A 24,580-nucleotide genomic window follows, 5' to 3' on the forward strand; every position below is an offset into this window, starting at 1 on the left:
TGTTGTTTTCTGAAGGAAATGGCAACCCACTCCAGTATTCATGCTTGGAAAATCCCATGGACTGAGGAGCCTGGTGGGCTACAGTCCGTGGGGTCGCAGAGAATCGGACACAATTGAGCGACTTCACTTTGATCCTTAGAACAGCTTTTTGAAGTAGGAAGAGGTGGTGGTGGTAGCACAGGTAGAAGTGGTAATAGATAGTCTTTATTGAGCACTTACTGTGTTCCAGGTACTTTATGTTTCAGCTCAATCCTATAACAATCTTACGGGGTTGGCACTATAATTGCCGTTTTATAGATGAGGAAATGTAAGCGTAGAAAGATTAAATAACTTGCCCAGATTCATATATCTAATGGACAATGGAGCTGGATTTAGAATCTAGGCTATACTTCTGGGTACTAGTTTATCCTCACTTTTTGTTTTGTATGGGGATGCTTAGGGGGGTGATAATTAACTCATTAAAACTCATGTAAGTGGCAGGGCTGGAATATGAACCCAGATGTGTCTGATTTCAAAACTGTGGTTTTTGAAAATTGAAGTAGAGTTGATTTACAGTGTTTCCGGTATACAGCAAAGTGATTCAGCTATACATACATATATATTCTTTTTCAGATTCTTTTCCATTATAGATTATTACAAGATATTGAATATAGTTCCCTGTGCTATACAGTAGATCAAAACTGAATTCTTAATTGTTACTAATAAAACTGCATTCTTTTTTTTTTTTAAAAAAAAGAAGAAATAAACACTAGGGAAGGTTTTTGCCAACTGTTTAGTAAAGTAAGCTTTATTTTAAATTAAAAAAAAACTGCATTCTTAACAGTGCATACTGTTAAGAACAGTATGTGCTTTTTGATGTGATACTGTAGAATGGATCAGTGGTCATTTAATCGAGTCACACTGCTGTGCTCATTCATACGTGAAAGTGACATTTTGCCTTGATTCACAGTTGCACAGGGGTCAGGGTTTTGACCACTGTCCTACACGTGAACTCTGCCTGTTGAGTCGACAGTGAAGATAAACACCTTGGGAGTTTTGTGCCTATCTGGCAGGATTCCTGACGCAGCTGGGATTTCCAGGAGTGATGTTACTGTTAAGGGTCTCATTTCTGGTGATCCAGCAGGAAAACTTGGCTGCCCAAAATGTCGATAGCTGGTGGAAGGCAGATGGTGCTGGAGAGAGGACAGGGCTGTGGGGTGAGGAGGCCCTCTGTTTCTCCAGCGAATTCTAGCACCCTCTGTTTATTGCCATCCCCCTACTCCTATGGTCTGGCCCACGGTTTCTTCCTACTACTAACTTCCTCTAGATGTCCGGCTTCTCTTAACTTCTGCCTACTTGGACCATGGATAAGCAGAATATTTTAGTAACCTGCCTGATGATGGATTTGTGATATACCTCAGTTTTAAAGAGGAGAATTTGCTCTGAATTTGTGCATCGCCAGCTAAACCAGTGAGATTTCGGACATTTCTCAATTTGGGGTTGTAGTCCCCAGGTTTCTGAACTGGACTACTGAATCTTAACAGAGGGATTATTTTATATATTTAATTCCCACAAAAAAAGGAAAAAAAAAATCCCACAAAGGGACGTGAACCCTGACTGATGACAGTTTACTTTGTTTTGCAGGAAGGATGCCAATGCTGCGCTGCTCAGTAACTATGAGGTAAATTGCTTTAGACTGTTGTGTTTTCCTCTCTAATTGTTTGCCCTCAGCTTCTGAAGGCTGCTCAATTAGTTTTGGTTAGAAATGACTGAATTCATTTGGATTTGCCATTTAAAATAAGAGAGGTGGCACCATCTAGTGGACTTTGGAACACTCTTAGCTTGGTAAATCACACACAGTAATTCAGGAAAGCTGAGAAGGCTTTAAGTTCATGTAGGCAACCATCTCCAAATGCCAGAGATTTTAGATCTTCATTTGGGTTGCCTTCATAGGATGGAAACATCTGTTTTGGAACTGTGTCTGTTTGTAAAAATTTTCCATTAAAAAATGTATGCCTTTTCCAAATTAACACTCTTTAGCTGTAAAATGCTTTTGTAAGTTATTTGATCCTCATAATGGTCTCATAGGTATGTATTAACACCTTCATTTTGGAAGTGAGAGTTTAGTTGACTCACCATTATGAGTAATTAGTAGGAACTAACAGATTTGGAATTTGGGGGCTTGAGGGTTGGGTTGCTGGGGAAAGAAAGGAAGGAAGGAAAAAGATTGGTCAGAGGAGAGAGAACATTCTTTCTGCCTACTTTCTATTATACCTGGGTAATAGCAAAACCATCTGATAGGTTAACTCTGGGTACAGAAAGAACAATTCATATATTCGTCAGTTTTTTTTATGTCAGGGTCTAAACTCAGGAAGACTTAGAGGAGATTTAAGTCTTCATTGTGTGATATATGTAGAAGGTAGTAGAATTAACACAGTGGGCCATATTCTTTCCTTCCTAAAGGTTCATCTTAAATGGGTTCTACTCATAACAGGAAGAAAATGGTCAAGCCATTGGCTTTTAGAAATCTCCTTGTCCAGTTAGATCTCTGGACAAGGTGTTTAGTGTTTTATCCATTTGGGAACATTGCATTAATGGGGTCTCAAGCCACTATTTCTGAAAGGACCGACAGGCAGGGGACAGGTTGCATTGTATCTAGTCATTACTATGTCTGTGATACTATGCTTCTCACAATTTTCTGGCATAATCTCCAAAATAGATTTCCTCTCCTGACCCTTCTTAGCACTAATACACATGTGTTTCTTCCTTGTGGGGAAAGTTTACTTGCAAAGTTCTATAGCATTTCTACCAAAAGTTCTATAGCATTTCTACCCGCCCCCTCCCTTTTTTCTTTTTGGTAAACCACTTTTATCACTTGCCTCATAATTTTTCTTTTCCAGAAGTAAAATAGATTTTCATGCTAGAGAAGAAGCAAGATCCTTTAAAAAAAAAGTTTTAGGAAAAATTTTTTAATTCAGTTACAGTCAAATATATTATAGTAGTTTCAAGCATACGACATAATGATTTGATATTTGTGTATGTTGCAAAATGATTTTCACAATAAGTAATTAATTAACACCATAGTTATATAATTCATTTTTCTTGTGATGAGAACTTTTTAAGATTTACTCTCTTAGCAACTTTCAAATATGCAAGAGTAGTAACTAGAGTTGCCATGCTGTACATTATATCCCCATGGTTTGTTAATTTTATAATTGAAAGTTTGTAACTTCTGACCACTTTCATCTATTTTGTCCCCCTCCCTGCCATCTCTGGCATCCATCTGTTCATTGTGTTTTTGAGCTTGATTTTTGGTTTTGTGTTGTTGTTTTTAAGATTCTACATGTAAGTGAGATCATAGAGTATTTATCTTTCTCTGCTTTATTTCACTTAGCATAATGCCCTCAAATTCCATTCATGTTGCAGTTGGCAAGATTCCATTTTTTATGACTGAATAATATTCCTCTGTTGGTATGTATGTGTGCATATATCTATATATATATACACCAACACACACACATATATATGCCACATTTTCCATTTCCTTATCCATTCATCTGTAAACGGGCACTTTAGGTTATTTCCTTACCTTGGATTTTATAAATAATGCTTCATATATCCTTTCAAATTAGTATTTTTGTTTTCTTTGGATAGTTATCCAGAAGTAGAATTGCTGAATCACACGGTAGTTGTGTTTTTAGTTTTTTGATAGTCCTTCACTGTTTTCCGTAGTGTCTGCACCAGTTAACATTCCCAGCCATCATATGCAATGGCTTCCTTTTCTTTTTTTTTTTTTTTTTTAATGGCTTCCTTTTCTTCATATCCTCACCAATACTTATTTCTTGACTTTTTGATAATAGCCGTTGTAACAGGTGTGAGGTGGTAATCTCATTGTGGTTTTGGTTTGCATTTCCCTGATGATTAGTGATGTTGAACATCTTTTTGTGTACCTGTTGGCCATCTGTATATATTCTTTGGGAAAATTCCCATTTTTAAATTGGATTATTTATTTTTTTGCTCTTGAGTTGTATGAATTTACATATTTTGAATGTTAACCTCTTATCAGCTACATAACTTGCAGAAATTTTCTCCCGTTCAGTGGCCTGCATTTTGCTGATGATTTCCTTTGCTGCACAGCAGCTTTTTGATTTGATGTAGTCCCACTTGTTTATTGTTGCCTTTGTTGACTTAGCTTTTGGTGTTGAATCCCAAGATTCATTGCCAAGACCAGTGTCAAGGCACGTGCTGCCTGTGTTTTCTTCTGGGAGTTTGTGGTTTCAGATCTTCAATCAAGTCTTTAATCCATTTTGAGTTAATTTTTGTGCATGGTATATGTAGTGATCTAGTTCCATTCTTTTCTGTATGGCTGTCCAGTTTTCCCAACACCATTTACTGAGACTGTCCTTTCCCCATTGTATATTCTTGGCTCTTTTTTCATAAATTAGTTAGCTGTAAATGTGTGGATTTATATCTGGACTCTATCCATTGATCTCTGTATTTCTTTTAGGCCAGTACTGTACTGATTTTATTACTATAGCTATGTAATATAGTTTGAAATCGGGGAGTGTGATGCCTCTAGCGTTGTTGTTCTTTTTCAAGATGGCTTTGACTATTCTGGGTCTTTTGTGGTCCATACAAATTTTAGGGTGGTTCTATTTCTGTGAAATGTGCAATTGGAATTTTGATAGGAATTACACTGAATCTGCTGAAGCTGAAACTCCAGTACTTTGGCCCCCTCATGCGAAGAGTTGACTCATTGGAAAGGACCCTGATGCTGGGAGGGATTGGGGGCAAGAGAAGAAGGGGATGACAGAGGATGAGATTGTTGGATGGCATCACCGACTTGATGGACATGTGTTTGAGTAAACCCCGGGAGTTGGTGATGGACAGGGAGGCCTGGCGTGCTGCGATTCATGGGGTCACAGAGTCGGATACGACTGAGTGACTGAACTGAACTGAACTGAACTGACACTGAATCTGGTTTGCTTTGGTTAGTACAAACACTTTAACAATATTCTTCTAATCCACGAGCATTTATTTGTGTCTTGACTTTTTCTTTCATCAGTGTCTTATAGTTTCCACTGGACAGGTCTTTTGCCTCATTGGTTAAATTTTTTCCAAGGTGTTTTGTCCTTTTTGTTGCAATTATAATGATTAGAATTGTTTGGTTTTTTTTATATTAGTGTATAGAAACACAGCAGATTTCTGTATGTTGGCCTTGTATCTTGCAACTTTACTGAATTCACTTCTTAGTTCTAACAGTTTTTTGGTGGAGTCTTTAGGAGTTTCTATAAATAATACCATGTAATGTACAAATAATGACAGCTTTATTTCCTCTTTACATCCCTTTGGATGCCTTTTATTTCTTATCTTGACTGATTGCCCTGTCTAGGTCTTCCAGTACTAAGTTGAATAAAAGGGGCAAGAGTGGGCATCCTTGTCTTATTCCTGATCTTAGAGGAGAAGCTTTTAGCTTTGCACTGTTGTGTACAATGTTAGCTCTGGGCTTGTCATGTACAGCCTTTACTGTGTTAAGGTATGTTCTCACTCTGCCTACCTTGTTTAGAGTTTTATGGTTTATATTGATAGGAAACACTTGAAATAGTTTATGTAAACAAATGAATTTGTACTGTTTGACTTAGATAAAAGAACATCTTTAAAAAGTCAAATGCTTTTCGGATTCATTTGCTCTAATGCAAGAGTTTGGGGGAGGGTTTATGAGAAGAAAGAGATGTTCTATTTATCCTTCAAGATCATTGACCTTGGAATAGATACATTTCTCAAATTTATTTATGAAAATTTTTTGTATTTCTCTTCCTAGGTGTTCCAGTTACTAACTGATTTGAAAGAGCAGCGTAAAGAAAGTGGAAAGAATAAACACAGTTCTGGGCAACAGAACTTGAATACTATCACATATGAAGTAAGTCTACGTTTCCAGAGGGTCTGTCCAAACTACTATTGAAGGGGGTTGGTTTATCTTGCTGCTGACTGGCCACCGAATCATGACTATCCATTATCTGATTTGAGTAGTTTTACTGTAACTCAGTTTTTATTCTGTTTATAGAAGTGGAAAGAGTTTGGGCAATTGTTGGCCAAGTTGTTGGGCAAGTGTTGGCCAACTGCAAAGTTTAGAGGAGGGAATAATCAAAAACCTACCCTCACTTCTAATACCAGTTGCAAGTCAGAGCGCCCCAAGAGAACCCTCAGGTTCAATAATTCACTGAAAGTACTCATAAAACTTGCTAAAAGCTATTATATTCAGTTATAGGTTATCACAAGGAAAAGATACAGATTAAAATTGGCCTAGGGACAAAGCAGTTGGGGCAGGTGCCAGGAGAAATATCATAGGCAGAGCTTTCATTGTTCTCTAATGTGGAGTTAGAACATGCCTCTCTCGAAGTCGGTGTGTGTTAATACACTCAGAACATTTTCAACCAAGGAAGCTCCACCAAGTTTTGGTGTCCAGTTTTTATTGGGACTCCATTACCTAGGCATGATTGAATGATTGATTGCCTGCGTAGTTCATGTCAGCCTCCAGGTCGGCTGATACTGCATGACCCAAAGCCCCTACTCTCAGTCTTATTATTAAGACTATGCAGTAGGACGTCAGGCTCCCAGACAAAGATACTCCTATTAGGTGTAATGTTCCAGGCGTATGAAGACTACTTCCTGGAAGCAGAGGGCAAAGTCCAGATCATCTGTTTTGGCAGAGACAAATTCTTTATTACAGCGGAAGTGATACTTTTTTATGGTAGAAAACTTAGAAAGTACCAAAATGTATAAAGAAAATATCAAAAGTAATTTATAATCTTAATATCCAATTGATAGTTTGTTGCATTCTCTCCCATTCTTAAGCTTTGTTCTTAAAAAAGAGCATTTAAGCTGTTATATGTTTGATTTTGTATCTGTCATTTTAATATATTTTTTCTTGTTATTTATTTGCTTTCAGTTTTCATTTTGTTTTATAAAGATTTGGATTTAACTATCTTTTAATTTATCTTTTCAAAGACATTAAAAAACTTGCCTTAAGTCATCATAATCTCTTTTAAGGAAAATAAGGGAATTAACACTTTTGTCACCATTCCTTCCCATCTGATTTTGTTCATTTAATTATGTGTTTAGAATCCTACAGTTCATTTATCAATCATGTTCTTTTACTTTATTTAGTTCATCTATGGTTCATTCAGAGCTATTTGTCTTATGCTTGCTTTTTCCTTTTTTTCCATAGACATTAAAATACATATCAAAAACACCATGTAAGCACCAGAGTCCTGAGATTGTGAGAGAATTTCTGACAGCAATGAAAAGCCACAAGTTGACCAAGTAAGTAAAAATAATCTTAAGTGGGAAAAGACTGACATATAATGAAAACGATAGCTTGCAAAAGTCATCCTTCACAACTGTGTATTTATATTTAGTTGGGTTTTGAATTAATAATCAATACACAGTGCACTTTTATAGTAGGATCCTAGGATTGTATATAAGACAACTGAGGCTTACCCTGGGATCCTTCTAGAGCCAGAAATAGAACACAGTGGGCTTTTTAATCTCAAAAAATCTCCTCCAAATCTGTCTCTTAACCTCTTCTCAACATTCAGACTAAATTGGTTGAAAAATGGGATTTACAAATTACGAGGTTTTGATCAAGTTGGTGAATTAAGTCATTGGACATTTGTGTTTGTGGGGCAAAAATGGCTTGATAATATTCTGTCTGCTCTTCTTGTGTCCAGTTACTTTCTTGATGACTTTCCTGAATAAGTTAAGTTTGTAGAAATTAAAAGCATCATTAAGAATTAGAGCAGGAGTTTCCATGAGAAAAAACTAGCCCTAGTCTTTTAGAATTAATAACACAGCTGATAAATCCAAAAAAGGCATTTGTCATTCATTCAGAATAATCAGAAATTTTCTTTTGGAGGAAACATTTGGTATTGTTTCAGGCACACAGCTGATGCATTGTCAGTAAACGAGTGCCCTTCTCCCTTGCTTCTCTTCTCTATGAAGACAAATGTTTTTCAAATGTGTGCCTGTATGTGTTTATGTATGTTTATTTATAGTTTTACTTTTGTGATAAACATAGCATAAAATGTACCATTTCAACCACTTTTAAGTCTAAAAATCATTTATATTAAGTATAGTATTCACACTGTTGTGCAGTCAACATCCAGAACTTTTTAATCTTGTAAAACAAACTATACCAATTAAACAACTCCCCGTTTCCTACTTAACCTAGCCCCTGACACCGCCGTACTGTTTGTATGAATTTGACTACTCTTAATACCTCATATAAATAGAATCATACAGTGTATGTCTTTTCACAAAATCTGAATATTTTTTAATATTGTGGTATTTTTATTTTAATCATTTTAAAAAAAACATGTTTGTTTTTGGCTGTGCTGGGTCTCTGTGGCTGTGCACAGGCGTTTTCCGAGTTGCTCTGCGCAGGGCCTACTTTCTGTTGTGGTGTGTGGGCTTCTCACCGCGGTGGCTTCTCTTGTTGCTCTAGGTGCGTGGGCTCAGTAATTGTGGTACATGTGCTTAGTTGCCCTGAGACATGTGGGATCTTTCTGCTTCATGGATCAAACCCACGTCCTCTGCATTGGCAGGTGGATTCTTAACCACTGGACCACCAGGGAAGCCCTGTTTTTAACCATTTATAAGTGTGCAGTTTAGTGGCATTAGATAGAATCAGTTGTACAACCATCTCTGCTGTCCATTCAAAGGATGGTTTTTCATCATGCAGAACTAAAACTGTATACCCATTAAACAGTGACTCCCCATCCTCCCTTCTGCCTCTGGTAACCACCAGTCTGCTTTGTATCTCTGGTTACTTTAAGTACTTCATAGGATAATTATACAGTATTTGTTCTTTTGTGACTGGCTGATTTCATTTATAATGTCTTTAGGGTTCATTAATGTTGTAGTGTGTGTCAGGTTTTCCTTCCTTTTGAAGGCTGCATACTTTTCCGTCTTATGTATATATGACATTTTGTTTATTCATTTATCCATTAGTGTATATATTTGGGTGGTGTCTGCCTTTTGGCTGTTAGGCATAATGGTACTGCTGTTGAACACAAGTGTACAGATACCTCTTGGAGATTCAGCATTCAGCTCTTTGGAGTATATACCCAGAAGCCAAATTGCTAGATCTTAGGTTAATTCTATTTTTCATTTTTTGAGAAACTACCATACTGTTTTCCATAGTGGCTGCTCCATTTTACATTCCCACCGGCAATGCACAGGGTTCTTACTTCTTCACATGCTCACCAACACTATTGGGTAGGCCAAAAAGTTAGTTCCAGTTTTTTGTAAGATGTTATGGGAGACCCAGAGCAAACTTTTTGGCCAACCCAATATATGTTTTAAAGAACATTAAGAGGATAAAAATAGTCTTTTATGTTTACCTAGAATTTTACTATTTCTTTTGCTCATCATTCATTCCTGTTCATGTTTAGTTTTTAGCATTTACTTCAGCCTAAAGAGCTTCTACTCTCACTTCTCTTAGAACAGGCCTGCTGGCTACAATTTTCTTAGTTTTGTTTCAAATGGGAATGTTATATATATTATTTCATTTTGGAAGGATAGTTATCTGGGGTTGAATGATCTTTTCTTTCAGCTCTTGAAAGATGTTAGTTTAAAAAAGAAGTCCTGTGACTGCTTTCAATCCTTTTCTTTATATTTGGTCTTTGAATGATTTGATTATGATTTTTTTTTTCAAGTTTATCTTTGCTGAACTTCTTGGTTATGTAAATTTTTATTTCCTACCCCAGTTTGTGAAGTTTTAGGCCATTATTTCTTTAAACGTTTTTTTCTGCCCCAGTCTCTTCCTCCTTCCATTCCAGAACTCCAAAGACGCAGCTATTAGAACTCTGATAATTTTTCTGCATATTCCTAAGGCTTTGTTTTTATTGTTGTTTTTTAAAGACAACGTAAGTTTTAAACTGAGGTGTGGTTGATGTACAGTGTTGTGTTACTTTCAGATGTACAGCATATTGATTCAGTTATCCATCTATCTATCTATCTATATAAATGTTCTTTTTAGATTCTTTTTCATTATAGGTTATTGCAATATATTGAATATAGATCCCTGTGCTGTATAAGAGGTCCTTGTTGTTTATTTGTTTTGTATATAGTGAATGTGTATCTCTTAACCCCAAATTCCTAATTTACCCCTCCCTTCCTTTGGTGATCATAAGTTTGTCTTCTGTGTCTGTGAGTCTTTTTCTGTTTTGTAAATAAGTTTATTTTTTTTTGTTTTAAGATTCCACATGTGATATAATGTGTGATATAACATGTGATATAATGTTTGTCTTTGACTTACTTCACTTAGTGTGATAATCTCTAGGTCCATCCATGTTGTTGCAAATGGTATTATTTCATTCTTTTTATGGCTGAGTAATATTCCATAGTGTGTGTGTGTGTGTGTGTGTGTGTGTGTGTGTGTGTACACACCATATCTTCGTTAACCATTCGTCTCTTGATGGTCACGTAGTCCCTTTTGGGACTTCCAAAATGTGTATGTTGGTTCATTTCATGGTGTTCCACCAACCCCTTAGGCTTTATTCACTTCTCTTTAATCCTTACTGATTTTTTGTTTGGCTTGTTCAGATCTGTGTTTGAATCCCTCTAGTCATTTTCATGTTAGTCATTGTGCTTTGCAGCTCCAGAATTTCTTTTTGTTTCTTTCTGTCTCTTTATTGATATTTCCATTTTGTTCATGCATTGTTTTCTTGACTTTCTCCACATCTTTTAATTCTTGGAGCATCTTTAATGTTTTATTTATTTTTGAGAACGTTGTTTTAAAGCCTTTGTCTAGTAGACTTTCAGGTTTTTTTCACAGACATTTTCTGTTAATTTGTTTATGTATTTGCATGGGCTATACTTAGCTGTTTCTTTGTTTACCTTGTGAGTTCTTTGTTGAAAACTGGATATTTGATCTAATAAAATCGTAGCTCAAAGTCAGATTTTCTTCCTTTCCCTAGGCTTTCTGAGTTTTGTTTAGTGTTTACTGTTTTTGTATTGTAGTGGGCTGTTTCTGTGCTGAGAATCAGCTTGAGGTATAAACTCAAGGTCTTCTCAGGTCTTTTCTGAGTGTGCCTCTTTCCCTAGGCATGCACAGCCTCTCTCTGATTTTCCCTACATATGAGCTTTAGGGGAAAAGAAAAGAAAAAAGGTGGAGAGGGGAATGAACACCGGATTTGTAAACTCCTTCTTGACCCTTTAGTGCCTGCTTTTCACTTAAGGTTGTTTCCTGAGACTCGTGAACGTGCCTGGGTTCTAACAGATATACCCTTGCAAAAGCTCCAGGCAGTGTTGTTCTGAAAACAACCAGTAGAGGGGGCTGCAGGCTCCTTTCACTGTAGCTGGGTCTGGCTCCTCTGGAAGCAGGCAAACTGCAGCCCATTGGAATTCATTTGGCCTCAGTGCCTTATGACTCAGGGGGCTGCTTGCCACGTACTATCAAGACTTGGATCACTTGTGCTAGCCAGTGCATTTTAAGACAGGAATCACGTGTGTAACAGAAACTGCTGAAATACTCTTTAATTCTTTTTTCTGAATATCCTCTGCTAGAGTATTTCTCTTATCCTTTTCTCAGGAAGAGGAGATTCAAGATAATAGCCCCTCAGTGACCCTGTTCTAGTAATACAAACTGGAGCTCCATTAATTTGCTTAAAAACCTCCACTGCTAAAGTTCTTGAGGGTTTGATAGAAACCATGTTTTATTTGACTCTGGGTGTCAAAGTCCAAGAGTAATCTGGAGGCAGCAAAGCTCAAAGTAGATAGATGAGTGCAGGTTTCACTAACATCTGGAATGTGGTTACTCTGTCTGCTTAGAGAGCCTGGAATCTCTCCCCTCATCTCCCTACTGTCCCAACAGTTCCTCTCTGGAACGTCTCCTGCAAGTCAGTGCTACTCTAGCTCTTTGTTTTTCAACTCATATTTATTTCATGCCAGGTTTGTCTTATTCGTTAGCTATTCAAAGATGAATAGCTACAATGTAAGTGCTGTGGCAGTTGGGACATAGCAGAGAGACACTGAAGTGTCAGAATTTGAGTGTATCATTTTTCCTGTAGGAGGTGACACTGGGTTTTCATTTAAGGTAATAGTCAGCTAGATATAAGTGAGCACATGCTTTCTGAGCAGAGGGAACAAGATATGCTAGGGCCTGGAATCAGGAAGTAGTTCCTATGTAATATTTGCAGTTTCATTTAATTGGAATATGAATGCATAGGGGACATGAAGGCATCTGAACCTAGAGAGACTGACAAGCACCAGATTTCAGTGGGTTCTGAAGGTTGAACTAAAAAAGTTTAAAAACTGTGCGGACAGTGGGAAGATTAGAAGCAGGATGATGAGATGACCAGAGTTTTATCTTTTAAAATCTACTTTGTTTGTAAGAATGAAGGTAGACTGAAAGTGGCAGACGCTTGAGGACAGAGGCCTTTGCCCTTTAGCCAAGAAGAATTGAAGTGGCTTGTAGAAATGGTGAGGGTGGGGCTGGGGACAGACACCTTGAAAGGAACAGAATCAGTAATTCTTGGTGTCTTAATATGGGCCGTGGGTGAGAGGGAGGAGTCGAGGATGATTCTGGCCTGTGTATTTGGCTCTTCACCAAGATGAGAGGTATGGAGAGAGAACTGGTTTGTTGGGAAAGGTAGTCAGATTGCTTTGGGATAGGTTGAGTTTGAGGTATGTCTGGGGTGTTCAGGTGGCAGTTGGTTACAAAGGTCTGGAGATCAGCTCTCACTGCATTAAGACATGAATTTCTTGGTTCTAACCTGTAACAGCAGATGAGATTGTGAGGTTTGGATAAAGAACTCAGTAAGGATGAAAGATGGTACCACGGGAATGCCACAGAGGCAACCGGAAGAGGAAACCTGGACAGAGATGAGGGAATAGAAAGATAGGTGAATCAGGGAAGAATGGTGTGTGGAAGCTGCAAGGGCGGGTAGTTTTAAGGAGGGAGTGACCAGCAGTGCTGGCTGCCACAGAGACAGGGCAGGGCAGGGCAGAGAAGCCCTCTAGAGTGATTGGTGTGGCGCTCTCTGGGCCCTCAAATGAGAACAGTTTTGGTGATCATTTGGGGCAGGGGCTGAAGTACAGTGAATTCAATGAAGGAGAGAAAGTAGAGATGATAAAAATGAGCCTCTGAAGTCTGGGGAATGTTTGGAACCCCCATCCCCGAAAATGGTGCCTGCAGTTCATGTGGTCCTATGACTTGACTTCAGCTGGGCTCAGCTCCTGGGGTGCAGAGCAGAGAACTTGCTTGGTTGGTCTGATTGCCTGACCTGCCTGCTGCGAGGTCTGTCGTCTGACCTTTATGCACCAGGGGCTGCCCCAGCCCCCGCTGTGCCCGCTGCTTTTCCTGGCACCTCGTGGTATCTGCCTGTGGCCTAGTCTGTGACTGTTGGCCCTTTAGGCTCCACAGTCCCCATGGCTTCGTGCCAGTGAGAGGAGGGTATCATTCAGGTGCCAGATTCGATACCGAGGCTACTGCTGGCAGCGTTCCTCCTCCACTGCCAGAGAGTCCGCCCCGTGCTGCTCAGCTTGCAGTCCTGAAGGGAGCCTGGGTCCTTGTAATTCAGCAGACGGGAAGTTTCTCCATGGGTTGCTCAGAGGGTGGTTCCACCATCTGGTGAGGAACCAAGGCCACCTCTGTGCCAGCAAAAGACATCACATAGCTTCTTATAATGTAACTTCTTTAGTCACGTTAACCTGCAGTTGCGGTTTAGACACATGTTGTTGGGGTATCTTTCTGGTGCCCGAACATTAAGTCACTTTTCAAACTTAATAAGGGGGCGTGTATGTTGTGGTGGCAGTACCTCCCTGAAGGTTGAGGTGAAGGAGGTACCTGTTAATAAAATGAATGTGGCTGATGCAGCCCTCGGGATCTTCCTTTAGTTCCTGTGGAGTAATACTGTACCATACTGGTTTTTGCTTTTAGTAATAACACATGACATTAGGTTTGCAGAGGACTTCGATCTTCTAATTAAAGTTGCCAGATTATTCTGGTTAATCTTTAATCTCCTCTAAGTCTTTGATTTATATTTGTTTATATTGCTTGTTACGAATGAAACACATTGGTTGTCTGCCCTTTCCTTTCCACCCTTTGCCCTAATCCCACCCTTAACCCTAGTCTAGTGTTCCCTCCCAGCGGTCTCCATTGACTCTGTGGTGCAGGACAGAAAGCAGTCAGACCCATTTCCTTCTCTGCTTGCACTTCCCCCGCTTGTCTTTCTTAAAATTTATTTATTTCTGGCTGCACTGGGTCTTCGTTGCTGCACACTAGCTGTCTCTAGTTGTGTTGAGTGGGGGCTCCTCTCTAGGTGCTTGGGCTTCTCGTTTCGCAGAACACGGGCTTAGTTGCCCTGCGTCGTGTGAAATCTTTCTAGACCAGGGCTCGAACCTGTGCACCCCTCATTGACTGGCCAGATTTTTAACCACTGGAGTGCCAGGGAAGCTCCTTTGTCATCTTTTACCTAGTCTTTCACAAGGATCCTCCGAGACCCGCTCTGTGCCCTGAGCACCAACTCCACTACTTCTACTTTGGATCTCCTTAGACAGAAGCGGAGAGTGCCTTTGGACCCTCTTCAGAGACCATCTCCATATCCATGAACCAAACCCAGATTTGCTTTGGTGCCAGAAAAACTGAGCTTTGTCTGATATCAAAGCATATCAACATAAACCATACTGAAAACAGTTTGAAATATGAGGACAACAAGAAGGATGCCTTTCAAAAGCCTGGTGACTTTAGAGAAAAATTAATTTAGAGCCAAATTTTTAGAGTTTTCAAATCACAAACTGGTTACCATTTATTGTCAGAGTGCCTGGTGTGGCCACTCATGGCTCCCAAGAATTCCTAAGCTGGGTTAATGGGGTCACATTGTGAACGCCTCCCTCCAAAATGACTTGAGTCCAGTGAAAGCTCATTAGGGCTAAGAATATTTTGGGATCCTTAATCTTTTAATTTTTGTTTTCCAAAATTGGATTTTGCTTTATCTTATAATTTCAGTTCACCTAAATTTTGTGCTCTCTACATGTTATATTTGACTGTTGCGGAACTTGTGTTGTATGTCTGTAGCTGTACTGTGGTACATCTATCTTGTGGGGTTTTTATACTAAAAGTGTAGACCAAAGACTATTTGGAAGATTTGAATAAAGTGATGGAATTGCTTTACAAAGAAAAAGGAGTTTCCTCCACAGTTACTCCCCAGTCCTCACAGTACAGTTGTCACCGTAACTATCGTTCCACTGAGCTACCTGACCAGGCCACCAGTGCCCTCCTTTTTGGCAAATCCAGTGACTTCTCTACCATCACCCTACTTTCTTCTCTTCCTCATTTGACACTGTTGATGATAGCCTCTGTCCTGAACTTTTGCTTTCTCCTGTGCGGCCTTCTCTCCCAGCCCCGGGAGTAGAGGTGCCTTACAGTGTCTGCCGTGGGGCTTCACTTCCTCCGCAGCTGGCCTCTGGACTGTGATATCCACTCTCCTGGTTTCACATAACTCCTTCATAATAAAGCCGGCTCTGATCTTTTTCTCCAGTTCTAGACCAAACTAGAACTAAGACTAGAGAAAGTGTTGGGTGAGTTCTTCATTGTGGCTGCCAAAGTACCACAAACTCAAATTCAGATTTCAGTTAATACAGTATTTCCAGACAGGCTGAACACCTGACAGGAACCCTTAGCTCTCCCCTTCCTTTCACCCCCCACACCCCCAGCCCAGGCGGTCGTCAGGGCCTGTTGACTGTGCCTGAGGGTGACCAGGAGCAGCTCAAGACTCTCATTGCCATCCCTGCTGTTGCCGCCGCCACCACCTAAGTACTCAGCTCTGTTTTCTCTCATCCGGGAGTTTTATACAGTGTCTCTGCCTCCGTTTTCCCAGGCTTTCCAGACCCAGCAAGTCCCCTCCTTTTCTTGGTTGCTCTCCAGTGTCTCTAGAGTAGCATCTTGGTAGTGCAGGCCCTTTGTGGTCTTGTCCCAGTTGACTCTTTCAACCTGAGTCCCACAGCCTCTCTTGCAGCCATTTCCTAAAACTCCATGAATGTTTGTTCTTCTGGATGCTTGCATGTGCTGTTCCTGCCCTGACTGCCCATTCCTCTCATCCTTTTTGCCTAGAAAATCCTTAAGAGCCCTAGACTTCTCTCTGAAAAAGAAAGAAAGCATTGTCATGTCCAACTCTTGTGATCCTAGGGACTATAGCCCACCAGGATCCTCTGTCCATGGGATTCTCTGGACAAGAATACTGGAGTGGGCTGCCATGCCCTCCTTCAAGGCTAGAGTGCATGTCTGGGGGCTTGTGAGGGGTAGAACTTGACAGCATTGCCTTAATCCTGCTTCCGTTTATGGGGAAATGACTGTGTGAGTCGTCTTTATGAACATTGAATACTTTTGGAAGCAGATGGTTCCGGACATAAGCTAGGATAGCAGTCTCAGCTCTGCCATTTACTAGCTGGGTAGCCATGGACAAATTATTTCTTTACCGTCTCAGCGTCAAGTCTGAGGGTTAAATGTGCTTGCCATATGGAAAGTAAGCAATAAGTGGTTGCCACTCTCACTCTAAATGGTAAAATTTTTGTCTCTTGTAACCTCCTCATGAGACATGTAAGTATTGTAGTCATTCCTGTTTGACAGGTGATGAAACCAAGGCTTAGGGAGAACTGGGTAACTACTGCTTCCCCAGACACCTGACTCTGGAAATTGTGGCTTATTCATCACTTTATTCCAGAATATGTTTATTGAATTGAATTCAAAAGAGGAAGCTGTAGAGCTCCAGGGTCAGAGAGAGAAATGCAGAAATTGTCACCTGCACGGGGGTGGCAATCATTGAAGCCACTTTTTTCCAAGTCCTAGCTTTTTAAAAAAAAAAACATTATTTACTTTTAGTTAACAGATAATTGCAATGTTGTGTTGGTTTCTGCAGTACATCAGCGTGGACCAGCCATAGGTATACATATGTCCCCTCCCTCTTGAGCATACCTCTCACAAATTCTGTCATCTTTGAGAGTACATGCATTTCAATCACCCCTGCAGCAATGAGCTATATTTTGTCTTGTGGCAGATAACTGGTGTCTTCATTGTGAATCTTTTGTTAAAATTTGCTTTTATTTGTCTTCTTTTCCCAACTGGATTATAAGCTCTTTGAGGGCAGAAAACTTTGTCTTATACTACCGTGTATTACCTCCTGCCTCCTTAGAGTCTTTGGTTTTGTTTACTAAGATAACAGGTCAAGTCTGAGTAACATTTAGTCTTAACCTCAAAAAGGAATTTTCAACCATTTGTAAGTGATGAACAACCAAGATGATTTTGTCAATCTTTACTATAATTTGAATTAACTTGATTTCCCAAATACAATTTATTAAAACTGCAGCGGTACTGTCTGTTACATTTCTTATAACCCAAGCCTCCGGACCCTTTAGGATTCTAATCCATGTTTGTGCTCTTGAGTAAGAGTCACTGATCCAGGACTCTCCTATTCTCATTCTTTCATTTCACAGTTAAAGAAACTGGGGGCCATGTTCCAAGTTGTTCTTCCATGTGTTATCTGACAAAGTGTTCTCTAAACTGCTTGGTGAAGATTCAAAATCCTTAGGAGTATAAGAGTTTTGAAGGCTCTGTACTTTTCTTTTGACAGAGCTGAAAAGCTTCAGCTGCTGAATCACAGGCCTGTGACTGCTGTTGAGATCCAGCTGGTGAGTGAAGGAGGGTTGAACTTGGATGGGTTAGTTTCTGGGTTTGAGATGTAAAATGGGTTCTAAAGGCTGACCTCAGACAAGCCAGAAACTGTCATTACTTAAAAAGACTGCTAGACCATCCATATTATAAGTGAAAAGAAACCTCAGCAGTTTGATCCTAGTTACTATGGACTTAGGGAAAAGGAAGGATTGGAGAAATGTCATCCTTCTGTAGGATTTGGGGATCTGACTTGGCAGCTCTTTGTCTCCCCATGTCCTACACCGTTCTGGCCATTGCTTCTCTGTAGGGTTAGATTCAGCATGGCTCTGGTGGAGTTTATCCTCCCCCTTCGCCGCCCCCGCCCCACACACACTTTTGACCTCCTCTTCCTCTGTTTCTTCTCTCGATTAATGGAGCATGTGTGCACTTTCCGCAGGCTCACGCTCTCACCCTCCTGGCCCAGTGTCCCAAGCTAGACGCCTGGAAGTCATTTGTTTCCCTTTAGCTCCTAGTCGGTCAGTCCCGGCTTCTCTTCCTTCTCCCGCCTCTTGCTTTTTCTTCTCCCCGTGCTGCACTGCAGTAATTCTTGTCGTTATTTCTCTGCTTAGCTCTTACAGTCGTCTTCTCACTGTTTTCCTCCCTCCAGTCCAGCCCCTGCCCGCCCATCTTCCATACCACAATCATAGTTTGCTTTCTAAAACCACACATGTGATCATCTAGTTTCCCTTTGCATGTAACCGTTCAATACTTTAGAGAGTCTAAACCACAAGCACAGCATTAAGTTTTAGGATTGGGGAAGCCACAGTAGGGCTTCCCAGGTGGCTCAGTGGTAAAGAAGCCGCCTGCCAGTGCAGGAGACACAGGAGATGTGGGTTTGATCCCTGAGTCGGGAGGATACCCTGAAGGAGGAAATGGCAACCACTCCAGTACTCTTGCCTAAAAAATCCCATGGAAAGAGGAGCCTGGCAGGCTACAGTCCATGGGGTCGCAAAGAATCAGACCCCACTGAGTGAGTGAGCACGCGCACACAGGCCAGGGCAGATGGCAGAGGTGATGGAAGGAGGATGAGAGGCAGAGGCCCAGGGCTGCAGGCTGAGCGGTTGCCGTCCTGCCGTGTGGTGCACTTTCCTTCCGTGTCCCTGGCGGAGGCCACTGTTAAGCTCTTAAATATTAGGCAGGCCCTTCAATTGCGAGTGAAAAACTTTGGCTGGAGAATTAATAAAATGAAAATAAAGCAGTTTTCAAAGTCACTTTTAGAAGTATTTAGCTCTTTGTCAAATTTCCTTTAGAAAAATATGAAAGAAAATGGCAGAAAATACCTCTGATATTTAAGAGTCGCTTAAAAAGAACAAAACCAAACCCTTTTTAAGAGAGTCCTGGGATATTTACTTTTTGACTAAAAGTTTAATTGTCCTCTCAACATTTTGTTTCTACCCTTTAAAATGCACCCAAAATTAAATTAGAAGAATTCCTTCCATAAAGGGTGCCTTTTAGGGGGAACTGGTCTTCAGGCTAAATAGAGATACTTTTTTTTTTTTAATACCCTCAATTATTCTGATGCTTTCGACTATATTGGAAATTCAGCTTAGAAAAGAGAAAAAAACAAAACAGCAAGAAAATAATCCCCATCCCTCTGGGTTAAAGATCACATGTCATGTCTCCTCCAACTTTAATCAGCAACATATGTTATTCATGGCTTAATGACAGATGGAGAGAAGAGATGAGGAGGATTAGCGTGACCTCATCCTGGAGCCTGCAGAAGGCTCTTAGTACTTGGTAGGATTAGCTGCTATTAAGTTGGCCTGCTCTATGCCAGACTCAGTGCCAGAAACTTTGTGTGTATCACCTTTAATGCCCTCACCATAGTCTCGGCTAGTGAGTGCCCCAGTGGTCTGTCTGATTCAGAAGCCCTATCCTTCCTCTAAGCCCTGTGCTGCTGCATGGTGAGGAGAAACGTCTCTGACATCTCTTCAGGCTATGTTCATCCTCTTCTCCTTTCCACAGGTAGATAGACCTTGTTAAAAGCTGTCTATGTTGTTTCCCAGCATTTTTTGGCCAGATTTTTCCCAGCCAGGGATCTGGCCATAAAGGGTAGTAAGTCATTTACCAAGGTGTGTAGCAATGTCTCTTCTCACCAGAAAGGGATAAGAAATGAGGTTTTCCCTAGATGGGAAGGTGCAGAGAACTTGAGAATTTCCCCATGTTAGCTTTACAGCCGTGTGTTCTCCCTAGGTCCAGAAGTAATCCCAACATCCAGCATCTGTCAGGATTTGGTGTTGGAGGCCGAAAAGCTTCTCTTTTTCGATTATCCTGGTTAATCCTTCAGCCATGGTTTGTTGTGATCCTCAGATCCACAGCTGCCTGCCTGCTGTGTGTGAGGAAATGGGAGGCCACCAGCTCCGAGACTTCTGCCATGCCCTTTTGTGTCTTCATTTGGGACCGTTTGTGACCTCTGGCCTGACAGAGTCAGGCCTCACAGTTACACTGGCCTCGCAGTTACAGAACTGTGAACTCCCGGACCTCACAGACCACGGTCCTAATCAGCGCTACCATCAGTGCCTGTTGTAGTTTAGTGATTATGAAAAGGCTTGAATCATATAGTTTCCTCCTTTATGAAACACTGAAATGTATGTCCTTTTTTGGTCCTTATTATAGGCATTACTTTAATTTTACTTTAGAGAAAATTGAAATTTATAGAGGTAAAGTGAACTGTTCTGGGTCAAATAGCTAGAAGTGCCTGTTGTTACTAGGTTTTTAGTTGTTTTGAGCAGAGTGGGAAGTTAGGCTTGGCAACTTAGAGTGAGAGACATTTTTGGAGTACAGCAGCCCAGTCTGACAGCCCTTGGTAACTAATATAATCTTCACGTATGATAAAAAATTTATCGTTTATGTTGACTCCCCTCAGATACTGTTTTTTTTACATTTCATTTGCCCTTATGTTCTGAACAACTTGAACCCTTTGATATTTTGGAATGTAGACACTGCTTTGCATTTCTTTATTTGAACTCTGTTACTTCTGTGTTAGAGAGAAAATTTGAAGAGTAGTGTTATTATTTTTTACTCTAGCGATCCAAGGGGGGTTAGTAAGTTTTTCGTTCCTGCAAGTTTCTTTTTTGTCTATATTTCATTTTGCTTAATACAGCTCATATTTTCTTCTGTGACTGGGAAAGAAAATTTCCTGACTATAATTGTTCCTGAGGGTTGTTTGCTAATAAAAGCATTTGCTCTTGGCAAATTTGGCCAAAAGTTAGTAAAGCTTGTCAGCCCTATTGCCAAGAATACACCTAGCTGAAACCAGATCTGTCAGACCCGGAGACTGGATGCAGTAAGGTGGCCTGTGGAAATCCTCCCTGTTTGGTTTTCTAAAAAGACCCCTCAGAACTCATATAACCAAACCGTTTCAAACCAGTGGACTCTGGTGTGCCATCCAGTGTCTCCAAGAGAGGAGTTGATTGAAACGTCCTACTGGAGGCCATGGAGTTCTAGAAGGAGCTGGGATTCGAAGTCTCAAGAGACTTTGCCCGGCTTGCTGTGAGATCAGATCCGTTTCCTTGTGGTGCTGAGCCTCCTTGTACCCGTCTGTTGATTGTCCTTGCTTTACGTTCAGTGGCCTTGAGAAGCTCTGGTGCAGTGATTGTGAGAAGGAATGCTGATAATGATGGGAGGTTGTCACTGGTCTCGCAACAGTCTCTTTCACATTCTTCACCTGAGGCAGGAAACAGTTCATCAGCAACTATGTGTGCCAGTTATTCATGAGCTGGGAGACATTGTTCTCCCGAATGGAGATCATTTTTCCCTCAAGATTAAATTATCAAATCAGGTATATGTCTCCTTCCTCCCCCTTCATTCTTTGGAGGCAGTGCATGTTAGAATATTTCCTTTTACAGACTGTAATTTTACATGGCTGATTTTAAAAGTGGGCTTTTGAGGGTTTTTTCTTTTTCAGTAGAAAAGTTACATGGAGCCTTTGAATCTTTATAAAGTGTAGTTGTTTTACTTCACAACGTAATGATAAGTAGCTCCATTGGTTCACTCTGGATCTTTTTTTTCTCACTCTGAATCTTTATTCTAGAATACCCAGTGTTACTCTCTAGTTGTGGAAACATTTTTGGATTGAGGTGAATGAAGAGGGTAGTGGTTTGCCAGAACTTTGATCTTGGGCATGTCACCTGGCTTCTTTAGCTTCTGCACTGTTGTTTGTGCAGCTAGGCAGTCAGACTGAAGTCCTTTTGAGGCTTGTAAGCCTAGCTTGTCATCATGCTGTACTTAAATCTGCCAGGATTTCTTTCTGGAACTCCTTTTGGTCTTAGTTGCCAGATTTCAGAGACTGTTACTGGGAAATGCCATCGGACAGGACCCTGGACACCTTTAGTTGAGAAAGCTGTTTTGACAGATGGCTAATGCCTGCAAGTGAGCATGATTAAGTAACTGGACTGCTTGCATGATGCTTTTACAAGATGGTTGATGACATTGTGTTTGTGTTTATTAACATGGAGGATTAGAGTTAGGCTTGAAAGTGCGGATCTCATCTGTGCATTCAGATGTCCAGGACTGCCTGTCAGAAACTGGGCTATAAGTGGATCTTTGATGGGGCAGTGAGAGATTGTTTCCCAGTCATCACTCCTCAGGCTCCTGTTCTGTATCCCCAGGAGATGACCATGGCCCAGGGTACGTGTTAGATTGTAGGAGTCAGAGATGGACAGGTCTGGCTTGGGATTCTAGATCTGCCCTTTGCTGAGCTTGTCATGAGGTTTAAAAGAGAAAATGGGTGTGAAGTGCAAGACACAGTGCCAGGCCCAGGAGCTGTTGTCAGTGGGATAGTAGTAAGGATTAGAAACAGTAAACAAACCATTTGGCACATAGTGGGCAGCCATCGACTGAGCTGCTGATACAGTACATAAGTTAACAGATGTGCTGGTTGTGATACCCCAAAGTGTATATAAAATGCCATTTTACTCAGGTGAGTTTTCTTTGTATATGTAGCGTATTTTGTGTGTATGTGGATGGGTAGAGAACTGTTAGGGTTTGCTTTTTCTTAAAGAAAAGATGCTAACCTGCAACTTGCTTTTTTCACTGACTCGTGTGGAGCAGCCACATTGGCTTACCCTGGCATTTGAGCAGGCTTCTCCCTCCTGGGGAGTTAAGGCGGAAAGGGCCTGGAGACCCAGAGCGGCTCAGGAGCCAGCCCCTGAGCGCTGTGCTGAGGGGCTGGGCCGAGACCAGGAACAACATGGGGAGGGGAGGGTGGGCTCAGTCTGTGAGGCTCTTTGTAAGTCCTGGAGGGTTTTCTTTCCTTCTGCAGATGGTGGAGGAGAGTGAGGAACGGCTGACAGAGGAGCAGATTGAAGCTCTGCTCCACACCGTCACAAGCATCCTCCCCGCGGGGCCAGAGGCCGAGCAGCAGCAGAATACCAGCGACGATGTGGCGATGGATGAGGAGGACCCCGCGTAGAAGAGCACAGCTGGCCCAAGTGTCTCCTGAAGTTGAAGGCCCAGCAGCCGTTTCCCAGACATTCAGAGGATTGTTTATTTGATTTTACCTTCTGTCCCAACAGGCCTCATTTCCCGGTTAGTTGGGTAAACCACAAAAATAATCTTAAAAGAAATCCTTGTGCCTCTGGGAGAACAAACATGGTGTACTGGCTGAGATGGTCAGGGCAGAGAGCTAAAGAGAGGAGGAGTGAGTCAAAAAGGACAAGGACTGTGGAACTCTCAGTGGTAAAAATATTTCTTCTGTGGCCTTTGCCATGGTTGTGGGAAGGTCTCTGTACACAGCTGGTAAAATACTTGCCTTGGCTTTAATGGGCTGTATCCTAATTAATTTCATCTGCTTCCCTCAGAGCTTCCCAAGCAGGGATGCAGAGCACTGCTGGAATGAGAGCTGACTTAGGACAATCCTGTTACATGGCTGACAACTCTTGAAGCTGCAAATAGTTGCTCTAAGTTATAATGAGCCACTGAGCTTGGCTCACCTTAGAGGAATCTTTTCCTTAATAACAATAGACATAGGAAAAGATTGGCCTAGGAACTTGGTGGTCCAGTGGCTTAAGATTCCACACTCCCAATGTATGGGACCCAGGTTCCATCCCTGGTCAGGGAACTAAATCCCACATGCTGCAACTCAGAAAAAAAAAAAAAAAAGATTCCTGCATGCTACAGTGAAGATCGAAGATCCCGTGTCCAAATAAATATTTTAAAAATAACTAAATAAAAGAACGGCCTGGACAACTCTTCATCAGGCCTAAAGGCCCCTGTTTTCTTTTCTAACTGGCATGGGCTTTGTTTAGTGGTTTCACTAGTTAGTCTTCAATGTTAGGACACTAGCTCCCTGCAGTTGGAAAGAGGCACTCCAGTATTCTTGCCTGGAGAATCCCAGGGACAGAGGAGCCTGGTGGGCTGCTGTCTGTGGGGTCGCACAGAGTCGGACACGACTGAAACGCCTTAGCAGCAGCGGCAGACTGAATGGCCGTGTCACCTGCCTTTCTGAACACCTTCACTTTTCTGCCTTGTGACAGGTGCAGCCTGTTGCAACCAGGTGAGCTTCATTTGCACAGGGGGGGCAAATGGTTTGCATCTTTTAAAAAGGGCAGTTCTCTGGCGGTCCAGGGGTTAAGATTCAGTGCTTTCATTGCAGGGGGTGTGGGTTTCATCTGTAGTAAGGACTAAGATCCCATGTGCTGCAAGCTGTGGCACCCACCCCCCAAAAAAAAGAAACCCTAAACAAAGAGGGCACAATTTCGTAGCTCTTTTTGTGGCTGGAGTATGAAGAACTAGAGACTGATTAATAAGAATTTGAATTTGTTGACTGTTGTGTTAGTTTTTTAATTTAAAATATTAGAATAATTACCATGCAAGGAATTTGTTAATATTCAAGCTTTGGAGAGTTTAGTAGCCCCAGACATATGGTTGCCTTAGATCCTAGAAGTATTG

At 41.1% G+C, this 24,580-nt stretch overlaps 1 protein-coding gene across 5 annotated transcripts in view; it reads left to right on the plus strand.

Moving 5' to 3' along the window:
* LOC122701676 (CGRP receptor component) overlaps positions 1 to 23,883 on the plus strand; it is an 89,609-nt gene extending 65,726 nt beyond the window's left edge. For 4 of the 5 annotated variants that reach the window (XM_043914880.1, XM_043914881.1, XM_043914882.1 and 1 more), the window contains 5 exons: positions 1,624 to 1,660; positions 5,801 to 5,899; positions 7,208 to 7,302; positions 17,610 to 17,667; positions 22,953 to 23,883. In XM_043914880.1, the coding sequence (XP_043770815.1) occupies positions 1,624 to 1,660; positions 5,801 to 5,899; positions 7,208 to 7,302; positions 17,610 to 17,667; positions 22,953 to 23,102 (439 nt within the window). In that variant the 3' untranslated portion in view covers positions 23,103 to 23,883. The remainder of the gene's footprint in view (positions 1 to 1,623; positions 1,661 to 5,800; positions 5,900 to 7,207; positions 7,303 to 17,609; positions 17,668 to 22,952) is intronic. The other variant, XM_043914883.1, reaches the window with a different exon arrangement.
* The last annotated feature ends 697 nt before the right edge of the window (positions 23,884 to 24,580 follow it).

This window comes from Cervus elaphus, chromosome 10, assembly GCF_910594005.1.
Source record: "Cervus elaphus chromosome 10, mCerEla1.1, whole genome shotgun sequence".
Classification (NCBI taxonomy): Eukaryota; Metazoa; Chordata; class Mammalia; order Artiodactyla; family Cervidae; genus Cervus; species Cervus elaphus.